This window comes from Temnothorax americanus, unplaced genomic scaffold, assembly GCF_048541705.1.
Source record: "Temnothorax americanus isolate GAGA-0224 unplaced genomic scaffold, ASM4854170v1 Scaffold37, whole genome shotgun sequence".
In the NCBI taxonomy this organism is placed as follows: domain Eukaryota; kingdom Metazoa; phylum Arthropoda; class Insecta; order Hymenoptera; family Formicidae; genus Temnothorax; species Temnothorax americanus.
The window spans coordinates 435,787-460,179 of NW_027509515.1; the positions used below are offsets into that span (position 1 = coordinate 435,787).

The window sequence follows — 24,393 nt, forward strand, 5'->3', positions numbered from 1 at the left end:
TGACGATCTTCTCACCCTGGATGCTTCCTTATTAACTGTACTTGTGTATAACAGGTACATGTTTAAAGTGTTCAAAAATTATGTAATATCTTCTTGATAGTTCCAACACTGCATGAAGTAGTTGTCATAAAACTATAATTACACACGCAACTAGATTCACTTATACCATAAATTCACCACGTCAATCATAAAATTACGAAACACTTTATAAATGTAGAAATATACCTGTGAAAAATATTGTGGAAAATATGTCAATTTTACGTTAAACTTTAGGAATAAATGACGTAACATGCGTCATAAAATGACGTAAGAATCACGTCATTATGACGACTGTCTGCTACCTGGGTAGTCACGTAAACGTCTATATAATGTCATTTTACAAAGTCTTTTTGACGTATTAAAACATGACGTTAAATATACGTCACTTAATCGACGAATGACGTTACTGACCAATTATGACCAAATATTGACGTCAAAATGACGAGTGCTTGCTACCTGGGATATTATTAAAATTTTTGGATTAGAATGTATTAGGATTATTGTATATTTTAAATAACATTTTAAATTTGTATTGTATTATATTATATTGTAAACAACATATATCTAATTTTATACTTTTATATTGTAATACACACTACACACTACTGAATTGTATAAAATTAACTTTAAAATTAAAGATAGAATTAGAAAATTGATTGACGCGAAAAATTTGTGAATAGTAATAAATTAAAATTAAAAAATTAGATATATGTATATTGCATTGTATAATATTGCATAATACTGCATAGTATTGCATAGTATTGCGTAATATTACATAATATTACATACAGTATTGCATAGCATTGCATAATATTGCATAATATCTATCATATTGTATTAATATATTATATTGTTTTTTTTTATTATAAATTTCTATCACATGCTTCTCTACTATATTTCAAAATTATGTGCAAAGTAATAAGTAAAAAAAGTTAAAATATTTATACAACGAAAAGAGGACCTCTGATAAATACTTTATTCGTACTTTAACGAGAGATCAGGGGTCCTATTCTTGAAGAATATCGCATTATACGATATGTCATGCATGAATATCACACTGCAACCAATAGCACGCACTTGCAAAGTGTGATTTTCTAGTGACATTCCTAAAATATCGTATGCTATATTTGTCGAGAATAGGGCCCCAGTTGTTTGCAAAAATTTATTTTATTTGGCCAGAAAAAAGCCAATTTTTATAGATTTAATTAACAATTTTATCGCTATTTTAATGATAAGTAAATATTCTACTGTCCTAAAATATATAAATTTAGTGACATCTTGTATATTAATATACGATATTAATGTACAGGAGTATTAATATACTCCTAGATAATATTATAATAATTTCAATCTTAATTTTCTCTCACATACTTTCTCTTTTTTGCTCCCTCTTTCACTTTCTTTTTCTTTCTTTCTCTTTCTCTATCTCTCTTTCAATCGAGTATTACTACATTTTTTGTTTGTTTATTAATTTAAGAAACATATTTCAAGAAAAAGATAATTATTTAAATATTATCTTAAAATACATATAAGTATATTACATAAATAGAAGTGTATTACATAATTGAAAATTACATATGTGTAAGTTAAATAAATTTTGTACTTAATTTTCAAATACTTTACATCGTATAATCATTTGTGAAATCATGTTATAAGTTGAATAATAAGCTGGTTATTACATTTTTATTTATTATTACGTATAAAACTTATTTGACTTACATATAAACAAATACAACATAAAAGATATTGTATTTTTATATTAGTACTATTACAATATTACTATGCTTTATAGGAACATACTGAATGTGGAAAGAGTTTTTAAAAAGTAACGGTATTCATAAAGATAATATAGTTTTTTGAAACTTTTATTCTCTACGTATAATTGAGAGAAAGATTGGACTCCTGCTACAATTTGAAAGAGCAACTTTAAGTATATAATTCCATGATTAATGAATTGTAAATATATGCTTTATTACTGTCCTTCAACTCCTTGTCCGTTCGATTGCTTAAAGGATGTATGTCCGTTCAGTCAAAATAAAAAGACCAAGCTGAAATTTACAGAGATTGTGCACTTATATGTTCTAAAAACCTGTGTTAAATTTCAGATCAATTGTCTGACTCGTTTAAAAGATATTAACTTTTTAATTTTGTATGTGTTCGTATGGAGATTGACAGTTTATCAAACATATGCATTCAGAATGTAAAGAAAAAATAGAGAACAAATTTCGGAAAAATTATGGTGTATAGAGGATACATTGGCACAGGTTCTCTATAAATTTCACGATGATTCACTGACTAGTTTCTGAGAAAAAAAATAAAAACTGCAGCATTTTCGCAGATTTTGGCGTTTGACACCGAAGACGCCTAAAGACGTGGCAACGTCGTTGTTTCATCCGAGGTTTCATCGGTAGCTAATATGGATATTTTTCGCCTTTTTCTGCCGGTTTCCGACATTTTCAGCCGATGTTTATATACAGCATCTGAAATCCACTTGCCCTTTAAGGTAAAGGTACCAATACCCGGACATGTACCTATATCCGGACACCTTTATTATTTATAAGTATAACGCGAATTAAAATCAAAGATAAAAGTATTTTTTTTTTGTAGTTTGAAACTTTAATTATAATATCCAAACGTTTATTTTCATAAATTTATATTTTTTTAAAGGTATCCAGACACGCAGATACGTGTCCAGGTATTGGTACATTTTCTATGCTTAAGTGTCCGGGTATTGGTACCTTTACCTTATATCTTAAAAAAGCGGGATTTTATTCACTTCAATATTTTTTATTTAACTACACTTTTCTAATAATCAGCTGTCAATATACAACAGATATACAATACTTGTGATAGCAGTCGGGCGTTCATGTTCTGTGGTTCAGTGCAGCCAACAGTTAAAATCGAGCGGTACATGTTGCCACGTCTTCTTGTGTTATTCGCTCGATATTTATATTTTTTATTCTTGTATTTAGCGTATTATTTTCATTTTATAATAATATTTTATACTATTGCGTGATATTTTTGATCATATTTAACCGTTACTTTCTTTCTTTATCCATATTATACATGTATGATTTTTATTTCTAGCAGTTAGATTCAGGGAAGATGTCCAGCCAAAAGTTTTGAGCCTCTATTAAGGGTCGACAGGAGTAACACTACCGGTCGGGTTTCTTAGCTGCGAGTCCGTATTTTATTTATTATAAATTTTTTAAGAGCCACACACAAAATGGAAAATCCGGCTCTGTACCGCCTTGCGGCTGATCTTATACTGATTAAAACGAGCATAAGTTTAATGAGATTCGTTAATTAATTTGGCTAAAATTTGGGAAAAACCTTTTCTAAGCAGCTTTTCAGGCTTGCTTAGAGCTGCAAATAGCTGCTTAGGAACGGTTTTTCCCAAATTTTAGCCAAATTAATTAACGAATCTCATTAAACTTATGCTCGTTTTAATCAGTAAGATCAGCCGCAAAGCGGTACAGAGCCGCATTTTCCATTTTGGCTCTTAAAAAATTTATAATAAATAAAATACGGACTCGCAGCTAAGCAACCCGACAGAGGTCGGTATTTACTCCTGTCGACCCTTAAGAACATTTACAAATACGTTGTTAATAATCATAAAAACTGGTTCGTTAAAATCACTTAAATCAGTAACATTAATGTCCTGCTTGTTATGATATTAAATATAAATAGTAGTAAGCCGTTAAAGTATGCATACGGTACAACCGATATATATTGGATTTCTCAGATTACTGTACTTTTGGCTGGGAAGGTGTAGGTATTAGGTAATACATCCTTAAAAGGTAGTTCTCCGGTCCTTATACTAGAGAAAATCGATTTTCTCTAAATGTTTTTGAAAAATTAGTATATGATGCTCCATAAAAATAGAAATAATAAAATATGCAATTAAGTGTCAATATCTTTGCGGTACTCGTTTTCGAGAAAATACTTGTGTAAAGTACGCGATTTGATGCATTTTTCGCTCGGTTCAGAGTGCGACAGAAGAGGAAAGGCGTCAGTTACTTGGCAACGCCGCATGGAGTTCTCACGCGTGAAGTTAACTTCTTATTTTTTAGTTGTTATATGTAATATTTTGTATATAAACAATTAACTTTAGTAAAATAAATTTTTATTTTTAAACATGAATACAAGTTGAGCACTACTGGAGCCGGAGAACTACCTTAATCCGAGTTTTCGATTCTCTTGCTCGCAATTTCAACCAGAAGCCATTGTCCGGCATCATGACAGCTGATTTTGCCAACACCATAGGAATTCTGGTTTTAACATCGGGTTCAAGATCGCAACGTGAAAGTAGATAGACCAGCATAACTTTTGCTTCCATTAATGCGAATCTATTACCAATGCACATTCTTGGTCCGATACCAAATGGGATAAAGACCGAATTATCCACATCACCCTTAAGGAATCTTTCTGGATCGAATTTTTCTGGCTGCGGATAATACTTTGGATCGCGATGCAGAGAGAAAACGGGGACCCATATGTTGTCTCCAGGTTTCATCGTAATCGGTTCGCCATCTGAAGTCGCTGCTGGCAATTTGGTCTCCTTGACACATTTTCGGTCCAAGAAAGATGCTGGCGTATATAATCTGAGAGCTTCGTTTACCACGGCGTCTAAGTACTTCATGTGATTGATGGCCTCATAGGTAGGTTTACCGTTGGTCTGTCTGAGAACATCATCAATTTCCTCTCTTAACTTGCTTTGAATATCGGAATTCACAGCGAGTACGTGCGTCATAAAACACATGGCTGTTGATGTAGTATCGAATCCAGCGAGAAAGAAAACGAATGCCTGAGCGGTCATTTCGTCAATGTCGAACTCAGGTCCGCTATCTTTGTTTCTAGTCTCCATCATCAACTGAATCATATCCGGACGAACAATTCCCTGCTCATCCCTGACCTTCACTGTGTTAGAAACGATATCTTTGAAAAATTTCTCTATCTCTGGGCCAAACATTTTGAGATTGAGGAGTCTTGCAAGTAGCGAGAAGTTCCTATGCAGGAAGAACTTAAAGACCAGCCACTTGTCAAAAGTCAGTGCTTTCTTGGCAAGCAAGAAGAACTCGTTGTTTGGATGCTTAAAAGAATCCACGCTGATGCCGAAGGCACACGTGGCCACTGTGTCGGTGGCGTATCTGCCCAGTATGTCTTTCATATCATACGTCTTGCCGGTTTTTCCGGATTGCGTTGTCACAAAATCGACGAAGTTCTCGGCGCACTGACTTATAAGTTCGAACATCATCTTCATCTTGCTGGATGTGAAACTAGGACTAAGAAGCTTTCGCATCTCGCGCCAGTGATCCCCTTTCAGGTCAGACAGATTTTTACTGGCCATCGGATCAAGATTTTCGTTCACGAAGCTATTGCGATTACAAAAGTTGTCAAACTGTTTGATGGTAATCATAGAAATCAGTTCTGGATCACGGATAACGAAGACCGGTTTTACAAAATCGTAGATGCCGAAGTATTTTGCGTTCGGGAAGAGATTGTATATTTTTTGTAGAAGCTCTATATGGGATGTACGTTGGAAAATAAAAGGTGCCATGTTGCCCAATATTGGAATTGGTTTTACATGCGGGATCTTCAGTCGCTCGAAGTAAGATAGCTTTCTTAGAACAAAATAATATAAGCAAATACTCGCTGTTAGAATAGTTAGAAGCAAAGTAGATGGCTCCATTGTGACAAAAATCTCCAGATTAGTTGCACAATAAGAAGACGTTTTTGATGATTAAGTTTTGGTTTTCGACAGTTTTCGTTTTGGATTGATGAAACAGTTTCCACACTTGATCGTTAATGTTGATGACACGAGAAGAAGAAGCACAAGTTATATAATCGTACTAGCTTTCTTAATTGTAGTTAGAAATTCTGTCTAATTGGAAATGGTTAACTAATTGATAGATCTGGCGAAGAGATGCACGCACGTACTACGCGTGAGATTTTATGACTGACTCTCACACGTACGCCACAATGAATTATATAATATAACATTGATAACACTCTAAGTGTGCAGATATGAATGATATATAAAGTCAGAGATACGATTCTTTTTTTAATAACTTCCCCAGATAACATGCATGTTGCATAAGACGTCATAAAGATATCTTAAAGATATCTTAAGATATCTTAGTTGTCTTAAAGATGTCTTTACGACGTCTTATGCAACATGCATGTTATCTGATTCGTAATTGTTATCGCGTATTTTTACTCGATTCAATATATTGAATATAGGATAAATGATAAAAGCTCTATATGAGTTTATTTTTATTTCTCTTATTTTTGTTCTTTATATCTTCTTTATAAACATATAGTCTTTCTTTTATAGTTATACAATTCTATTTTTGTATCAGTTTTTATTGATAGCAATTGTGTCAAATATATATTTAAAAAATATATTTTTTTTTATAAATAGTTTAATTTACCATTATTGCCAATTTATTACAAGTATATATATAAATGAATATTTGAGAATACAAATAAAGTTGTTCAAATTGATCATGTATTTGTCACTTTAACAAATATGACTTAACATAGCGTTAATTTGTCGACTCGACCCGACTCGGGTCAGATCCGAATTTCGGTTTGAAACTCGATAACTAAACTATCATGGCAGCAAGCGTTTCTTGACCTCCATCAAAGATTTTAGCATTATCGTGGCATATTATCATATTTCATTATAATTTTTCAGAACTTTTAATCTGACCCAAGTTGACCCGAGTCGGGTTGAGTCAACAAATCAAAAACGCTACAAATTAAAAATAATCGTGCATCGGAGTTTAGCGTTTTATCTTTTTTGTCAACCACTATAATGCAACAACATTCATTGAAGCTTTTTATTGTTGAATTTATTAAAAAAAGCATATGCTTTTTACATTAAAAAACACATAGCATTGTTAATAACATAATGACATTTCTCGAGATCAAGATGTGTGAAAGCTCCGCTTTTCTCGCTGATAGCTATATTCTAAAACGTTTCATCGGTTAACTCTTTTCACATCTTTTTGAGAATTAGTATCGCGAATATCATCAATCGATTTGTTCCCTTGGCCAGTTTTTTATCGCGGTTTATCTTATTAATTTCATCATTGGCTTATCTTAAAGCCTAGCTTCTTATTGTGCATTGCACATTTTTGCAGAAAACTTTATAGAATTCTCCAATACTTGAACACGATTAAGAAACATAATAAATAAATTTATTAACTATTTTGGTCATGTTTGCTTACATATACGATAAAACTTGATAAATTGCAAACTGAATCACAAATTAACAATTACAAATACGATTTAATTTATCGTCTATTATCAGTATATGAGCAACAGCTAGGTCTAGTAAAATTCGTGTTAATATACGTATTTTGGACGATTGCACATAATCTCGCATTATTAAAATTTTTGGATTATATTATTAATAATATCATTTTTTATGTATATTTTGAATAGCATTTTAAATTTGTATTGTATTACATTATATTGTAAACAACACATATCTAATTTTATACTTTTATATTGTAATACGCACTATTTATTTGTAAGAAACGTTAGAATTAAAGGTAGAATTCAAAAATTTATTGACGCAAAAAAATTGGATGAATATATATATATAGTAATGAAATAAAATTAAGAAAATAAGATACATATTGTATTGCATAATATTACATAATGCTACATAGTATTGCATAGTAATGCATAATATTGCATAACATCTGTTATATTGTATTATCGCATGCTTGCATTATCAGTTATCATATGCTATTCCTATTACATGCTCCTCTTTTATATATCTCAAAATAAATTTTATGTGCAAAGTAATAAATAATAAAAACAATTAAAATATCTATGCAATGAAAAGAGGATCGCTGATAAATACTTAATACTTTAACGAGAGTGTATGTAGTTTACAAAAATTCATTTTATTTGGCCAAAAAAAATTAATTTTATCGCTATTTTTAATTAAGCAATTTTATCGCTATTTTAATGATAAGTAAACATTCTACTGTCCAGTATGTACAGAAGTATATTAATAATCGTGATAAGCTCAATTAATTGATTAAATCAAATATATTGTATATATAACGAAAGGGCACAGAGCCGCAACCAAATGTTCGCGTTAAATTATTTAAATATTATCTTAATACATATGCGTATATTACATAAGTATGAAGTGTATTACATGATTAAAATATACATATATGTATAAGTCAAATAAGTTTTGTACATAATTTTCAAATACTTTACATATAACCATTTATGAAATCATATAACAAGTAACGGTATTTAAGAAACAATTTTCTAAAATTTCTATTCTCTTATACATAATATATAATTGAGAAAAAGATTGAAATTTAGCTACAAATTAGAAAGAGCAACTTTAAGTATATAATTTTATGCTTGATGAATTGTAAATATGCTTCATCACTGTCCCTTAACTCCGTGTCCGTTCAATAAGCCTTGTGTAACAGAAATTTTCGATTCTCTTGCTCGCAATTTCAACCAGAAGCCCTTGTCCGGTAGCATGGCTAATGATTTCTTTGTCAACACGATGGGATTTGCAGTTCTAACATCGGGCTCGAGATCGCAGCGACAAAGCAGGTGGACCAGCATAATTTTTGCTTCCATTAGAGCGAATCTATTACCAATGCAGATTCTAGGTCCGATACCAAATGGTATGTAGACCGAATTATCCACATCACCGTTGAGGAATCTTTCTGGATCGAACTTGTCTGGCTGCGGATAGTACTTTGGATCGCGATGCAGAGAGAAAGATGGAAACCATATGCTGTCTCCAGGCTTTATAGTAATCGGTTCGCCATCTGAAGTCGCTGCTGGCAATTCGGTCTCTTTGACACATTTTCTGTCTATGAGAGATGCTGGCGAATATAATCTGAGAGTTTCGTTTATCACAGCGTCTAAGTACTTCATGTGATTGATGGCCTCATAAGTAGGTTTACCGTTGGTCTGTCTGAGAACGTCATCAATTTCCTCTCTTAATTTGCTCTGAATATCAGGATTGACAGCGAGTTGGTGCGTTATAAAACACATGGTTAACGATGTAGTATCGAATCCGGCGAGAAAGAAAACAAACGCCTGGGCGGTCATTTCGTCAATTTCGAACGCAGGTCCGCTATTTTTGTTTCTAGTCTCCATCATCAACTGAATCATGTCCGGACGAACAATTCCCTGCTCATCCCTGACTTTTACTGTGTTAGAAACGATATCTTTGAAAAATTTCTCTATCTCTGGGCCAAACATTTTGAGATTGAGGAGTCTTGCAAGTAGCGGGAAGTTTCTATGCATGAAGGACTTGAAGGCCAGCCAGTTGTCAATAGTCATTGCCTTCTTGGCAAGCAAGAAGAACTCGTTGTTCGGTTGCTTAAAAGAATCTACGCTGATCCCGAAGGCACACGTGGCCACTGTGTCGTTGGCGTACCTGCTCAGTATGTCCTTCATATCATATGTCTTGCCGGTTTTTCCGGATTGCGTTGTCACAAAATCGACGAAGTTCTTGGCGCATTGACTCATAAGTCCGAACATCGTCTTCATCTTACTGGATGTGAAACTAGGGCTAAGAAGTTTTCGCATCTCGCGCCAGTGATCTCCTTTCAGGTCAAACAGATTTCTACCTGCTATCGGATCAAGAATTTTGTTCACGAAGTTATTGTGATCACAGAAGTTGTCGAACTTTTTGATGGCAATCGTGGAAATCAACTCTGGATCACGAATAACGAAGGTCGGTGTTATAAAATCGTAGAGGCCAAAGTATTTTGCGTCCGAGAAGAGATTGTAGAATCTTTGTATATGCTCCATATGGGATGTGCGTTGAAAAATAAAAGGTGCCATGTTGCCCAATAATGGAACCGGTTTCACATGCGGGATCTTCAGTCGCTCGAAGTAAGATAGCTTTCTTAGAACAAAATAATATAAGCAAATACTCGCTGTCAGAATAGTCAGAAGCAAAGTAGATGACTCCATCGTGACGGAATCAATCTCCAGATTCGTTGTACAAGAAGTTATATGTTCCTGCAGATTAAATTCTGGTTGTCGGCAGTTTCTGTTCCGGATTGATGAAACAATATCCACACTTGATCGTTAAAGTAATCTCAATGACGCGAGGAAAAACAACGGTAATTACATTATTGTAATAGCTCTGGTTAATTGTGGTTTAATTAAATTATTAGACACGGTTAACTTGGTGGATCTGGCATTGGGATGCACACATTATCAGCGTGATTATATGACTGACTACTACACGTATCCCACGGTGAACTTATATAAATTGTAAGTGATCAGATATAAATATCATAAAGTGATTTATCACTATAGCTATCTTCTTGAAATTTAAAATGACGACGCACTTCTTCGCAAACGTTCTTATCTATATGCAAAGCTTGTCGCTCTTTTAAATTGGATTACGGTCACTCTACATTAGTCGTAAGCAGTCAATTGCATGAACGCAAGGGGTATCACCTATTCAAGTTATAAAGAATAATCACTTTTTTTTCTTTTTTTTTCCACGTACGTTAATGATTTAATAAATCGGATTTGAATTAAGAACAAGGACTTTTAGTACAGACATTCTTCTAAATAAAATTTTAAGTACCTACGCGATGGTACTATATCACTGACTTACTATAACTCTTTCATGAATTAAATTTTATTGGTGTGTGAAATTTGTTTTTTACTAAGTGAATTGCGAAATTTAAGCGAGTTGCGAGTTGAAGGTTAGCGCGCGATAATGTGCGATAATTATTTATCAATGTGCAAGACGTCCAATATAAGTCATGATAGAATCGAACAGAAGATAATTGTTTGATAATAAAAACAGTAAAGATGTAGAATAATTCTTTCGACTAATTGCGTAATCTTTGAGAAATATTTGGATTTAAGAAATACTTTTTATATTAATTAAAAATAATGAGACTTCTTATATTAACTGAACTCATATTATGTGATAACGTTAACTATATTTATATATTTATATAGCTATATATATATGTATTCATTAACTGAAAAAATCAACAGAGATCAAGAGATTCAGAAAATAAATATAGAATTACTTTGATCACAAATCAGAGTTCGATTTTTATGAAACAGTATAAGATATCGTAGAATGTGGAATATGACTAACATTGTAATAAAAATAAGCATGATCGTTTTCCGCAACAAACATTTGATACAACAGCATATATGTATAACGTAATGAAATTTTAACTCTTGTATTTGCTGATACAAAATTTCTATTCAAGTTATGAATATATAATTCCTATGTTGTCAAAGCTTTGGAGAATTACACAATAGTTATTCTAACAAGAAAATTTATCAAGGTGAATAGAACGTCAATGAATAGAAAGACAGGTAAGCAGTGAATTAGTTTCTTGAGATTACATTATCAAGGTGAATCTAGTATAATAAATATTTCCACATCTAAAAAGACTGTCGTTAATAATACTGAAACGCATAAATTCGAAAAATTAACGGAAAAATTTGACGGAGAAACTAAAAATAGCCAAGTACCTGAAATGGATACGGAAATTTTAGAGCTGAAAACTGGGACAAAAGAAAACGGTACGCTTCTTATAACTGACACTGAGGAAGATGGCAATACTTTAAAACGGAAACTCGAATCTAAAAAGCCCGAAAGCGAAAGAGAAGTAGAGCCTGCAAAGAAACCGAGATGGTTGTTGGAGACGAAATACGCTGTGGATTTGTTAAGTAGCACGAAAGCTCGCGGTATAACTACTAATCGTAGCAAAAGAGCATCCTTTACAAATCGCGACGGTGCTGCTACCCTTCTTGGGTATCTCACGTCCGTTTGTCATCTTCCATGCGCATCGGGAGCCTTTGCAGAAGACCTACATAGAATTAAAGAAAAAAGGCAATGTAATAAATGTAAAACTGTTGACAAACTTCTTACGTTCGTATCAAGTATTGCCCGACAGAACGCACCCCGACATTTTAACGAGCGATACCGGTGGCTATATTTTAACAGGATATCTAGTTTACAATGCGTAGTATATAAAATGTTTTAATAAATTTTGATATAAGAAATTGATCAGTATACAGACTCGCATACTCGATACCGATCAAATGCCAAAAAGCTAACATAACGTCAGAACAAAATTATAAACAGATTATAATTTTTTACACAAATATAACTATTACGTACATATTTGCATTTATTACTTTGGCCTCTAATTATAATTCTCAATAATGATCGCTCCTTTTATAATTTCAAAATGTAAAATCATAGTATAAGGATTATGTGTACAATAAGAATTGTTAATATCAGCAAGTTTTTACAAGTATTTATATAACTGTTCTTACTGCAATAATCTTTTACAATAAACGATCATGTTTTTTATGGATTTGAAATTTCGCAAAAATTTATTTTATCTTCAGACACTAGAAATTGAGTTTTTTAATTCAAACTCTTTGCAAACAAGATTTTTATTCTATCGCATTTCGTGAATCTTTTTATAAAAGTTACATTCACACATGAAGAATAGTATCTCTATTCCTCATGGGTATCTACTATCTGCATTCTGCCTATATGGCTTCTGAATTTCCACAATTTACATAAACTATGCTCATTGTATTTTACGTTACGTGCACTACAGATTTTCAGTACTGGAAGTGAATATCGGAACGCAGCCGTAAAGTCTTGTGTCCACGATACTAGAAATCGCTCTGAGATCTCGGACAGAGAAAAAATTGACCAATCACATTTAAACAATTCGGCAATTGACCCATGCGATTGGTTAATTCTTTCTTCGTACAAGATTCGGAGCGATTTCTAGCATCGTGGACACAAGGATTAATGCGGGCGCAATCGATCGGCATTAACGGAAACGAAACCGAAATGATAATATTACATGCAAATAATAGGTCGATCAAAGAAATAGTTAACATATTGCATGAAACCACTAATCATACACGCAACTACACCAAAACTTATACTATAAATTCATTGCTTCAATCATAAAGTTGCGAAACAATTAAACATATTATAGTTAATTTTGTGGTTTTTATTATTATTTTATTATACAACATTAAGTAAAAATAGTTACATAAAGACTTTATTTGGACAACTTTGACATTTTTAAAATAGACGTCTTTAGATGGTCGTAAAATGTCATCTTTTACGTTGATGCTCGACGCTCATTTTCAGCGAGCAAAAATCTTTAGAAAAAATGAAGTTGTATTTATTCAACATCTGCTGTCCACTGTGTGTGTGTGTGTGTGCGTGCGTGCGTGCGTGCGTGCGTGCGTGCGTGCGTGCGTGCGTGCGTGCGTGCGTGCGTGCGTGCGTGCGTGCGTGCGTGCGTGCGTGCGTGCGTGCGTGCGTGCGTGCGTGCGTGCGTGCGTGCGTGCGTGCGTGCGTGCGTGCGTGCGTGCGTGCGTGCGTGCGTGCGTGCGTGCGTGCGTGCGTGCGTGCGTGCGTGCGTGCGTGCGTGCGTGCGTGCGTGCGTGCGTGCGTGCGTGCGTGCGTGCGTGCGTGCGTGCGTGCGTGCGTGCGTGCGTGCGTGCGTGCGTGCGTGCGTGCGTGCGTGCGTGCGTGCGTGCGTGCGTGCGTGCGTGCGTGCGTGCGTGCGTGCGTGCGTGCGTGCGTGCGTGCGTGCGTGCGTGCGTGCGTGTGTGTGTGATCCATCGGAATATGAGATGCGTGTTGCAGGGCGTCGGCATTTGGACCGATAACCGGCCGCTGCATTTGTTGCGGCGGCATTATTCCTCCATTCGCCTCCTACACGAGTAAACGCGAATATTGTCAAACGTTTTCGATAAAAAATATATAGATTTAGATAGGTAGGCTTTATTTAAGTTTAAAAGTAAATAGAAAGTAAAATAATTTATAACGTTATATTATTCAGAGAAGAAACGATTAAAAGTTAAGAAATAAGTCTTAGGAGCAAATTAAAACGTAGAGTCATGCGAAAATATTAGGACGAGTATAGAAACGATATAGGACGAGTATAGGACCGATAGAAACTTCTAGACAGCGATAGAAAGTCTATCAGATTCTATCTGGTTTATCAGTACAACAAAATTGAGACTTTGACAATTGATTTGGATTTATCGGAATCTATGAGCACGCGGTCACTATGAGGATAATCTGTTACGGAATGTATCCGATTCTATTGTTTTCATGTGCATGATGGATTATATTAAGATTTACGAATGTGCGATTTATTGGATTCAAACAGCATCGACACACTGATCGACAGCTGTGTATACTTATATGCAGTTATCGATTTTATTTGAATATTTTTCTATACGTATTTACATATGTTGTAAATTGATAGGTTTTGAACATACTTGACTGTTTGGAAGCGAATGCGCATTAATACGAAAAGTCCACAATTTGTTTCCATCAGATCTTAGTGGCAAAAGCTTATCCATAATGAAAGTACATTTATATCGTCTTATGAGTAAATACAGATATGTAAAGGACTAATTTTTTATAAAAGTGAATCTGGCAATCCAAGGACAAGAACACACAGTTTTCTGATAGAAATTTACTCTTTTAATATGAATCAAGCAGATTTTCCAGATAGGTCTGCAGCAATTGGCATTTACTAGTGATATTTAATGTGGCATTGCAGACACAATATAAAATATTTATAAGATTCTATCGGGATTTTTTTTTCTCAAATTTTGAGATTTTTAAGTATGACGTTGGATATATCAGTCATTTCTGATACGTTTATGATATACCTTTAGATGTTATTAAAAGCATTTGCTGAAACGAATTTTGACTTCAACATATCATTTTGTAACAAATTGTTCTTATTAGATTTTTTATGCATTCTCTAAGTATACTATTCATTGTATTCAATAGGATGATCTAATGATTTCTTTTTATTGGAATCTATGAGATAATTCCGATTGAGTGAAAAGATATCTTGTCTTGTGTTTATTGGTTTTTCTCATAATTATCTACTTGATAAGATGCTAAAGAGCAATGTATTTCGAACGAATTCAGCGCTTGTGCTCATAATCTTAATCGATTGCTATTGGTTGCTATAGTATTCGTATTTGCAAAAGTACTTTCTATCTGCATGAATCGGTGAGTATCCGAACATACGCTAGTCTGTTTTTATGTGCTGTTGCTAAGCAATATTTTATTTATTAGATTGTCGGATTTTTTGCGTATGCCGTCCGGTGAGAAAAAAAATATATATTCAGTTGAAGTTTGAAGCGCAGTTTCTCAGGAAAAAGTAAAATAAGTGTGTGTGTGAGATGCGCGTATTGTGTGTGACTCCACGGTGGGCTACCGCACGGCCGGCGAAGTTTGCGGCACTTTGGCGCCGACGGAATCGCGATTCGTCGTCGTCGCTGCGAAATTAGAAAAAGGTAAGCATCTTTTACATATCATTATTTGCTTTCTCTACTTTCTCTCTCGCGCGCGCGCACGATCTCGCGCTCTGTAGTTTTTCTTGCTCTCTCGCTTTCTTGCTCTATCGTCGTCTCACTCTCACGTGTACGCAAACATTATCCTCAATTGCGAACAGATATCGTCAGACTCCGATACGGACAGATAGAAACAGATAGGTTCGTACTTAAAGAATTTGAAAAACTGGTGTCATCTTTTTATATTACGAGTCATTAAAATTAAGAAAATCTAATATAAGATTGCTTTCTTAACTTAGGTTTTCTCATAGAAAATGCTTTGCGTGTACGAAAACATTATCCGCAATTGCGAATAGATACCATCAGCATCCGATGCGGACAGATAGAAACAGATAGGTACTGATTGAGAGGTGAAAGAAAATATGTTGTGTAAGATAGGATCCTATCTGTATAAAAATTGCATAGATACAGATAGGATCTTATCTTATATACCATATTTTCTTTTACTTCTCAATCGGTACCTATCTGTTTCTATCTGTCCGCATCGGATGCTGATGGTATCTATTCGCAATTGCGGATAATGTTTTCGCTCGTGAGACAATCTCGACTTGCATCTTATACAGTCGAGAATAAAAGATGATGTCCTCAAGTATAGATAAACATAAGGCAGCTAATATATTGCAAAGTGATGAAGATGAAGTGATAGAAGCCAGTCCTATGCAAAGATGTGTTGCATCTAAAGTAAAAAATTGTTTAAAACTCAAGAGGAAAATTTCTGTAAAACGTTTGGATTTTTCATTATGTCAAATGGAAAATAAATTAAAAGATAAAGTTAACATAAGTTCTAAGAAAGGACATCTAAGAAAGGACATTTCAGAGCATCAGCTTAACATGCGATGTAAAGCTGACAGAGCAAAATTAAACGGCTGGGATTGCTGGGAATGCAGAGAAGTAAGAACAATATTAATAATATATAGTTATTGGATATAAATAAATAAATATAAATAAATAAATAAATATAAAAAAAATATAAATATAAATAAAATAAATATAAATATAAATAAGTAAATATATTTTTCTCATAAAAAAGTAATTATAATATTTCATTTTTAGTATTATAAAAGTTTGTCATTATCGAAAGAAGAAGAACAAAAACGAAAGAATCAATGCTCGCGACATCGATACAAATATGAGCGACCAAATACACCAGACGGTATAATATTTTATTTTATTATCACTTTTTATATATTACATAATATAAATAATAAATTTTTTAAGGCTTTTGGAATCCGGAGTTTCCTGAGACAGACAGTATTGACAGACTATTTGGTTTTTAAAGCTTCATTGCGACTCATGGTACAGAAACATTGACTAGATTGTTTTCACTGGGTACATTAAATATAGACATTTTTATTTTTATTCTACTTATCTAAGCGTATATTTACCATAGAGGCTATTTTTTTTGCAATACACTTTAATTTTAATCACACCTTTTAATTAGTTGCGTTTGATTCTAAATATCAAAGCAAACTATGTTTCTCTTCTATTTCTCTTCTAGACGGGGGATCGAAGGCTTCTGATATTACTAATAAACTCTTATATATGATCGCAAAGGATAACTTACGTACCATTCTCTACGGTGGAAAAAGAAGGCTTCCAAAAATTCATGCAAACCGTCTCACGATTGTACAAAATCCCTTGTAGGAAAACAATAACGGCTCTTATGATTTGACTTGATTCAAGTAAATGATTTTGTTTAATAGTACTAAAGAAATATTTATTTGAATCAAGTTACAATTTTTCTTTGGAGCAAATAAATATTTCCTAAAAAATAAAAAATCATGAATTGAAATGCAATGAATTGTTACTTACTTATAGTAAATATTTCGTTGATTCAAGATAATCAGATCTTGCCTCAAGATCTGCATTTCTTAAATAAATAAATATTAACCTAAAGAAAATAAATATTTACTTGAGAATACAAAACCATTTCGATGTATGAATTACAATTTAGTGAATTGTTACTTATTTATAATAAATATTTCGTTGATTCAAGACAATCAGATCTTGCCTCAAGATCTGCATTTCTTAAATCAAATAAATATTAACCAAATTATATTTATATTTTCCATAAATTTTCAATAAATTTTCTATAAAATCTATATATTTTGATCATATACGTCTATACGTTTAAGACTTAAATTGAAAACGAACTTGATTTTGGTAAATGATAAACTTCTGAACTTTACATAAATATTATCATAAAAATTAAATTGTAGTTACGGACATTCTTGCTTCCGACGACAGTATATTGATAATTTTAAAATGCTAACACTTTGATTTAAGCTTTAAGCAAAAATGATCTTAGATTAAGTAAATATTTTTTAATTTTGAACGAATGGTTTCTGTGGTCATTAAATATTTGTTTACTGATCACAAAGAAATATATCTTTGATTTGAGCAAATATTTTCTTAGAAAAAGTAAATATTTGTTAAACATATTTATCGATATTAAAGTAATGTATTTTTTGGTTTGAAGTAAATATTTTCTGATACCAAGCTAACGCTTTTTGTCATTTAAGTAAATATTTGTTAAACATATTTATCGATATTAAGTAATGTATTTTCTGGTTGAAGTAAATATTTTCTGATACCAAGCTAATGATTTCTGTCATTTAAGTAAACATTTGTTAAACATATTTTTCGATACTAAGTAATTTATTTTCTGGATAAAAGTGAATATTTTCTAATTTCAAAGTAATGGTATCTTTGTACTCAAGTACATAGTACATACTCAAGTACATAATTATTTACCAATTATAAAGAAATATACTCTTTGTTTTCAAACACCAACGCTTTGATTCACGTTAACATTCTCTCAGATCAAGTAAATGATTTTGTAGTTAAATTTTTCAAAAACCAAAGTTATTATTTTATTTATTCAAAATAATATTTATTTTCATCAAGTAAATATATATATATATATGCCTAAAATATTTAATTATATACAGATATTTTCATAGATGAATTGCTTGAATCAAAGAAATATTTATTAAAACAATATATATTTCGTTATTAAAAGTAAATATTTATTTGTTTTTAGTATCCCAGTATTACTAAATTGGTGTTCTTGATATTTTTTTAGAAGTAAAAAAATTTGTTAGATTTTAATAAATAATTATTTAATTTAAGTAAATAAATTTCAAGATAATATATTTAAATATATTTACATAATATATATTACTTAAATATCATATATATTTACTTAAATCAAGTAAACTTTTTTTTCGGTGTGTCTATTGCCTAGCATTGTGCAAGGGGCTTAACAATTAATATGGCCATACGCGCATACTTTGGTGACGTAAACTTTATACATAAAAAATTGTGCGTGAGCGAATAATCCGTGCGCGAACAAACTGCGAATTACTCGCATTTAGTTTATTTATCGTGCAAAAATCTCATACATTATCAGGCCTAATTCTAACACTTAGCACAATCCACTATTACTATTTGCATTTTATTTTGTTAATTACATTATTTTCAGTAATGTTTTGTTATATAAAATACACTGGAGAGTCGGCATATAAAATCATCGAGAGTGACAAAATACATAATTTTCAGACTCCTGTAAAAAAAGAAAAATTATATAAAGTCAAGTGTGGCAATAAATACCGGGAGGCAGCCATAGCTTTCGTTGAAGGTAAAGTATATGTCTTTAGCCACTAACGTAACCACTCCTTTCCCCCTTATTTGCGCAAATCTGTGATAATCTATATCTATACTATTATTATAAAGAGGCAGAGTTTGTCGGTTTGATTGTTTGTCCTCGATGATCTCGGAAACTAATGGGCCGAATTTTTACCAAACGTATCTGAAATAGGGGTAGAATTTCCCGGGGAGTGCTATAGGGTGTATAGTTTTTCGTTACCGATCTTCTGGAAACCGGTTTTTCTAATTTCTTCAATTTTTCGGGAAATAATTGACCGAATCTTAAAGAATTGTATATAAAACAAGGGTAGAATTTCCTAATAAAGGGGTTACCGATTTCTGTCTAAAAAAATCTACGTAATTGTTCTGATTTTTGCAAATTTTAAGATATCGAGTTAATTTTTTTTATGGATAGAATATTATTTATATTGAATTTCGAGAATCGGTGAAAGGGTTGCCGATTTTTGCTTAAAAAGTGTGTAAATTATACATGTCATTTGTCATCTTATATAAAGTATCATTAAAAGAAAGTTGTTTTGAATTTGGCAAGGATCGGTGGAGGGGGTTACCGATTTCTGCTTGAAAAGTGTATAAGTTATACATGTAATTTTATATAGAGTATCATTAAAGGAAGGTATAAAGTGTATAATTTTTTGTTACTGATCTTTTTGGAAACCGGTATCAGAAGTTTTTCAAATTTTTCGGAAAGTAATTGATCAAATTTTAAAGAATTGTATATAAAACAGGGGTAGAATTTCCCGGGGAGTGCTATAAACTTTGTAGTTTTTCGTTACCGATCATTTTGGAAACAAGTATCTTTTTGTAAATCGGTTATAAAATTTTTCCAATTTTTTAGGATATAATTGAGTGAATCTTAAAGAAATGTATACGACGGAATTGAACTTCAGTTAATAAAAAAGTAATATTTTTTAATTTATAGCATTTTAGAGAGAGAGAGAGATATGGAGAGAGAGGGAGGGAGGGAGAGGGAGGGAAGGAGGGAGAGGGAGAGGGAGGGAGAGAGAGACTATTTGCGTGTCTTATTACATATGTCCTCTGGGGCGAAGCCCGGGTAACCAGCTAGTTAATTATATTTACAGAAACGTTAGAGGATTTGCAACGGAGAATAAAAAAAGAGAGGCCGAAAGTTCTGCCATCGTCACTTTTATTCTCTGCATCTGAAATAACCGACGAGGACGAAAAAATTAAAAAGCAAAAACAGAAGGTTATTGACAAAAACCAATTGTTAAAGGAAAAGTTAACTGCTCTAAAAGCTTGTACAGAAACGGAGGTAAGTACATTCTCACAAATACGTGTATAAATTTATTTTTGATTATGCACCCAGATAGCCAAATGCAAAATTAGCTCCTTTTAATAATATTATATTTTTTTAAACCGGTTGCGTAGTTTTTTGTTATATTTTTGAAAATGATAATTGTAGAGTAATAAATAAGTTGTCATTCGATAGCTTATATAGTCTCATTTTCCTTCTAAAGTCTCTAAAGTATCTAAAAGGGGTTACCGATTTTTATCTTAACAAATCTCCATGATTGCTATTATTTTTGTTATATCTTCGGAACTAATAATTGAGTAATAAATAAGGTGTCATTCGATAGCTTATAGAGTCCTATTTTCTTTCTAAAGTCTCTAAGGTTAGGTTAGGTGAAAGGGTGTGGTCATCTAGTGAAAGTCTCTAAAGTCTTCAAAAAGAGTTACCGATTTATATTTATATTTATTGTAGCTATAAAGGGTTTCTTTTTTTTTTTAATTTTAAATTTGTTGAAAAATGTTTATTTTCGCTGCAACTTCCGCAAATTTTGAGATATAGAGATAAATTTTTTTTTATTTTAATAACCAATTTTCTTAAGTATATTAAATTTTCAATGAGTCAGAGAGACCTTATTAAAGTACCGGTATTGAATTTGGCGTCAATCGTTGAATGAGTTACCGATTTATGTCTGTAAAAAAGTGAAGTTACACATGTAATTTTATACAGAATAACATTAAGGAGGTTGGTTAGTTCTCCGTGTGGGGAGGCAGCGCGCGGCAGAGAAAAAGCATATAGGTTAGATTTTCGTCGCGTGAAATAAACGATTTTAGCAAATAAATATGTGGAATGCATTCTCAATTGGTGTTTCTTAAGGTTTAAAAAGAGTTGTTTGTACAATTGAAACCTAAATACGTTATTATCCACATTGAAATGTGGAAATAATAAATGTGGTCCTGTTTTATTTTTACAATTTCTTGATAACTATAAAGACGAATCATTTCAATCTTCGAGAAAGTTCTTCCTAAATATGTAAAGAGTTATTTGCACCTATTTTCATTAAATTCTTATCATTTTTAATATACTTTCGAGAGTTATATCACAGGTTAGGTAACATTTTTGCTGTGTCGCCCGTGTATAAGAGAGAGACAATAAGAGTATAACTTCAATAATTAATTACTCGACAATCATGCAGACGATTGTTTTCAACTTTGGCATGGACGACAGATTCCCATAGACAAATATTCTCCACAAATTTGAACTAATTCTTATCAAATTGATTTGACTAACCACCCTCCTTAAAAAAAAATGGCATTTACTTTGACGAGAATCGGGAAAGGGGTTACCGATTTTTATAGAATTCGTTTATATTTGAAATTTTGTAATATTTTTTTTAACTATACAGAATGTAATTAAACTGGCAATAAATATTTTAATGATAAATGCTTTGTAACATTTTAAGACAAAAATTTTAATACAAAAATGCCGAGGTTATAATAGTTTTCAAACACTCAAAAAAATGTTTTGCAAGTGTAGAATATTGTTTGCCACATATAGAATTTATAACAGCAACATTCTAGTAATATCTTCTGGAAAATTTAGGTCCCATTACCAAATGTTTATCACTGCATTGGATAAATATGAGTTTCGATACTACAGCTAGAACGATCTTTGTGAGAAATATAGCTGCCGATTATAACTGCAGCAGCGAGATAATATAACAACATATTCTGAATGTCATAGCTAACTTATTTTTGTAGCTGCATTTTGCTATTTAATAAACATTGATAGGGTAATGCTTTAAAAAAGGTAATAGGGCATATGTATTTTAATTTGCATTAGCGTAGTAATACATACATAAAAAATCGATGATTCTACTAACCTGAGCAGTTGCGCCTATTGTAATCGTTGCTGCAGTTGTGAGCAAAATGGAACGAGACACCTGGTCTCTTGGCAGCTTCTCACATGGTAACAACACAACGCAATCAACTGTTTACATATGGGACAGCCGCCACTGGTCCTTCTCGTGCAATACCTTATAGGCTGCATTCGAGGAGCGCGCATTAGCGCTATTGCATCATTCTGTCTTTATCGCTCATCAGGTGTAAAACAAGAATAGAATAAGCAAATAGCGCTAATAGCTTCATCTTCTGTGGCAACTCGCTAGACGACAGAGCATCTCTGATGCACTGGTAGGCATGCGTCCATGGCCATGATTGAATGCATCTCTGTATCAATGTCCTGCGTTCGTAATTCTCCTATGTTGTAGAAACGAAAAAGATATGAGCACATTATAGGTTTATCCTAATTACAACATGGATATTTTTAGAATAAGCTGACAAGTAACCTGTGGATTTGTTTGTTTCTTACCATGTTAAAGGAAAAACAAGGTGTGCTTCTCTTCTTCTGTTTTTTGGCTCCTGCCTGTTGTTAGAGATCAATATACATCTAAAGAAAATGAGAAAGTAATTTGTATCTATATAGGCACGCCGTGTGACAGGCACTAGTATATATACCTCGATATATAATAAGAAAAATCCTGATATAGGAAACGTTAGGAATCGATACAATTTAGAAAAAAATTGTAAGCCAAATCTACAATGTGTTCTTTGCTTTGTAATCTATTTGCGAGATAGCTTTTATTATCCCCCAGTCTAGAACGGGCATTAGGTAGAAAACAAAATGACGGGAGACGCCATTTTGCGACTATTTCGTATCTCGCAATTCCGTCGCGTAAGGGTGCATCCCGATGGAGAAGAAATAGCGGAACGGAACAGTAACGGAAAAGAGATATGGTGGGGGGTTAACCAATCAGAGTAGTTCCGTTTCAATTCCGTTCCGTTATTTAGTGAGTGGGTTCCCCATGGCACGGAGCTGTTACGGAACGGAAAAGAAACGGAAAAATTTCTAACCTATTCTGTCGCAAGCTCGCAAATAAGAGCAGTGGATCGATCGGTTTGCAACATTTTTATTTTTGCAAATAAAGAGCAATATGTTGTCATCGGTAGGTATTACATGTGAAAATAAAATATATATGTTAAAATCCTATGTTATTAATATGTTAATGCTAATTAATGTGATATATTTTATTAATTTCCAGAAATTCAAATAGGTCCATCGTTTTTCTGCTTAAGTAGCGGTATATAAACCTGTGACACACGTATAATTAAGAAATATATATATGTATATATGTATCGTGTGTGTGTGTGTGTAGAAAACCTTGAAAATAAGTAAATATGTAAATAAATATCAATGCTTTTAAACCTTTCAAACATTTGCTGACTTCTTGCCATAGGCAGTCCTTTTGTTTCCTTCCTCGTTCTTTCACAGGTATGCGAAAATCATATAACGGTGCTCTCTCTTTTACGGCACTTATTAAATCTTCATCTAACTTTTCAGTATCGTGGTCGTCAGTGTGTTCTTGACGGTTTTGTTCAGTATCGTGGTCGTCAGTGTGTTCTTGACGGTTTTGAGCAATATTTTCTTTTTCGCAGGCAGTGCTGTTATTCTCACTCTCGACGTGTGTTTCTAAAGAATCTAAATAATAACAGATTTAGTTTTACAACAAATTTATATATCATTTACATATTCTAACCATTAGTTATATTGAATATATATTGCCTCTCTTGTACACAAATATACGTACCATTTATAAAGAGATTTCGATCTTTATCCATTATTAAATTCGCATGATTTGCTAAGCAAGGATGTGAAAGTTTTCCGTCTTCATCGAACCAAACAATCCAGCGACAATATCCACATTTGAATTTCTGGAAATTAATAAAATATATCACATTAATTAGCATTAACATATTAATAACATAGGATTTTAACATATATATTTTATTTTCACATGTAATACCTACCGATGACGACATATTGCTCTTTATTTGCAAAAATAAAAATGTTGCAAACCGATCGATCCACTGCACTTATTTGCAAACTTTCGACAGAATAGGTTAGAAATTTTTCCGTTTCTTTTCCGTTCCGTAACAGCTCCGTGCCATGGGGAACCCACTCAC

At 32.8% G+C, this 24,393-nt stretch overlaps 2 protein-coding genes and 2 pseudogenes across 2 annotated transcripts; 1 reads left to right on the plus strand and 3 right to left on the minus strand.

Annotated features, from left to right (window-relative positions):
* Nucleotides 1-705: 705 nt before the first annotated feature.
* On the minus strand, nt 706-6,011 carry LOC143901937 (cytochrome P450 9e2 pseudogene; annotated as a pseudogene).
* Nucleotides 6,012-7,666: 1,655 nt separating this feature from the next.
* On the minus strand, nt 7,667-10,269 carry LOC143901926 (cytochrome P450 9e2 pseudogene; annotated as a pseudogene).
* Nucleotides 10,270-16,006: 5,737 nt separating this feature from the next.
* On the plus strand, nt 16,007-16,811 carry LOC143902029 (uncharacterized). Its single transcript, XM_077414724.1, has 3 exons — nt 16,007-16,347; nt 16,510-16,609; nt 16,675-16,811. The coding sequence occupies exons 1-3, from the start codon at nt 16,033-16,035 to the stop codon at nt 16,731-16,733; spliced, it is 474 nt and encodes a 157-aa protein (XP_077270850.1). The 5' UTR covers nt 16,007-16,032; the 3' UTR covers nt 16,734-16,811.
* A 6,555-nt stretch (nt 16,812-23,366) lies between these two features.
* Nucleotides 23,367-24,393, minus strand: LOC143901889 (uncharacterized). The gene is made up of 4 exons (XM_077414526.1): nt 24,238-24,393; nt 24,018-24,141; nt 23,636-23,908; nt 23,367-23,520 (listed from the first exon to the last, which is right to left on the minus strand). The coding sequence occupies exons 1-4, from the start codon at nt 24,247-24,249 to the stop codon at nt 23,501-23,503; spliced, it is 429 nt and encodes a 142-aa protein (XP_077270652.1). The 5' UTR covers nt 24,250-24,393; the 3' UTR covers nt 23,367-23,500.

What these genes read in the sequence shown, in the direction of transcription:
- LOC143902029 (XM_077414724.1), top strand. Translation starts at nt 16,033, where the DNA reads ATGATGTCCTCAAGTATAGATAAACATAAGGCAGCTAATATATTGCAA. An exon ending in ATTGCTGGGAATGCAGAGAA is followed by an intron (nt 16,348 to 16,509) that starts GTAAGAACAATA and finishes TTTCATTTTTAG; the next exon opens with TATTATAAAAGTTTGTCATT. An exon ending in GCGACCAAATACACCAGACG is followed by an intron (nt 16,610 to 16,674) that starts GTATAATATTTT and finishes AAATTTTTTAAG; the next exon opens with GCTTTTGGAATCCGGAGTTT.
- LOC143901889 (XM_077414526.1), bottom strand. An exon ending in TCGAAATCTCTTTATAAATG is followed by an intron (nt 23,909 to 24,017) that starts GTACGTATATTT and finishes GTTATTATTTAG; the next exon opens with ATTCTTTAGAAACACACGTC. An exon ending in AGTCAGCAAATGTTTGAAAG is followed by an intron (nt 23,521 to 23,635) that starts GTTTAAAAGCAT and finishes CGTGTGTCACAG; the next exon opens with GTTTATATACCGCTACTTAA.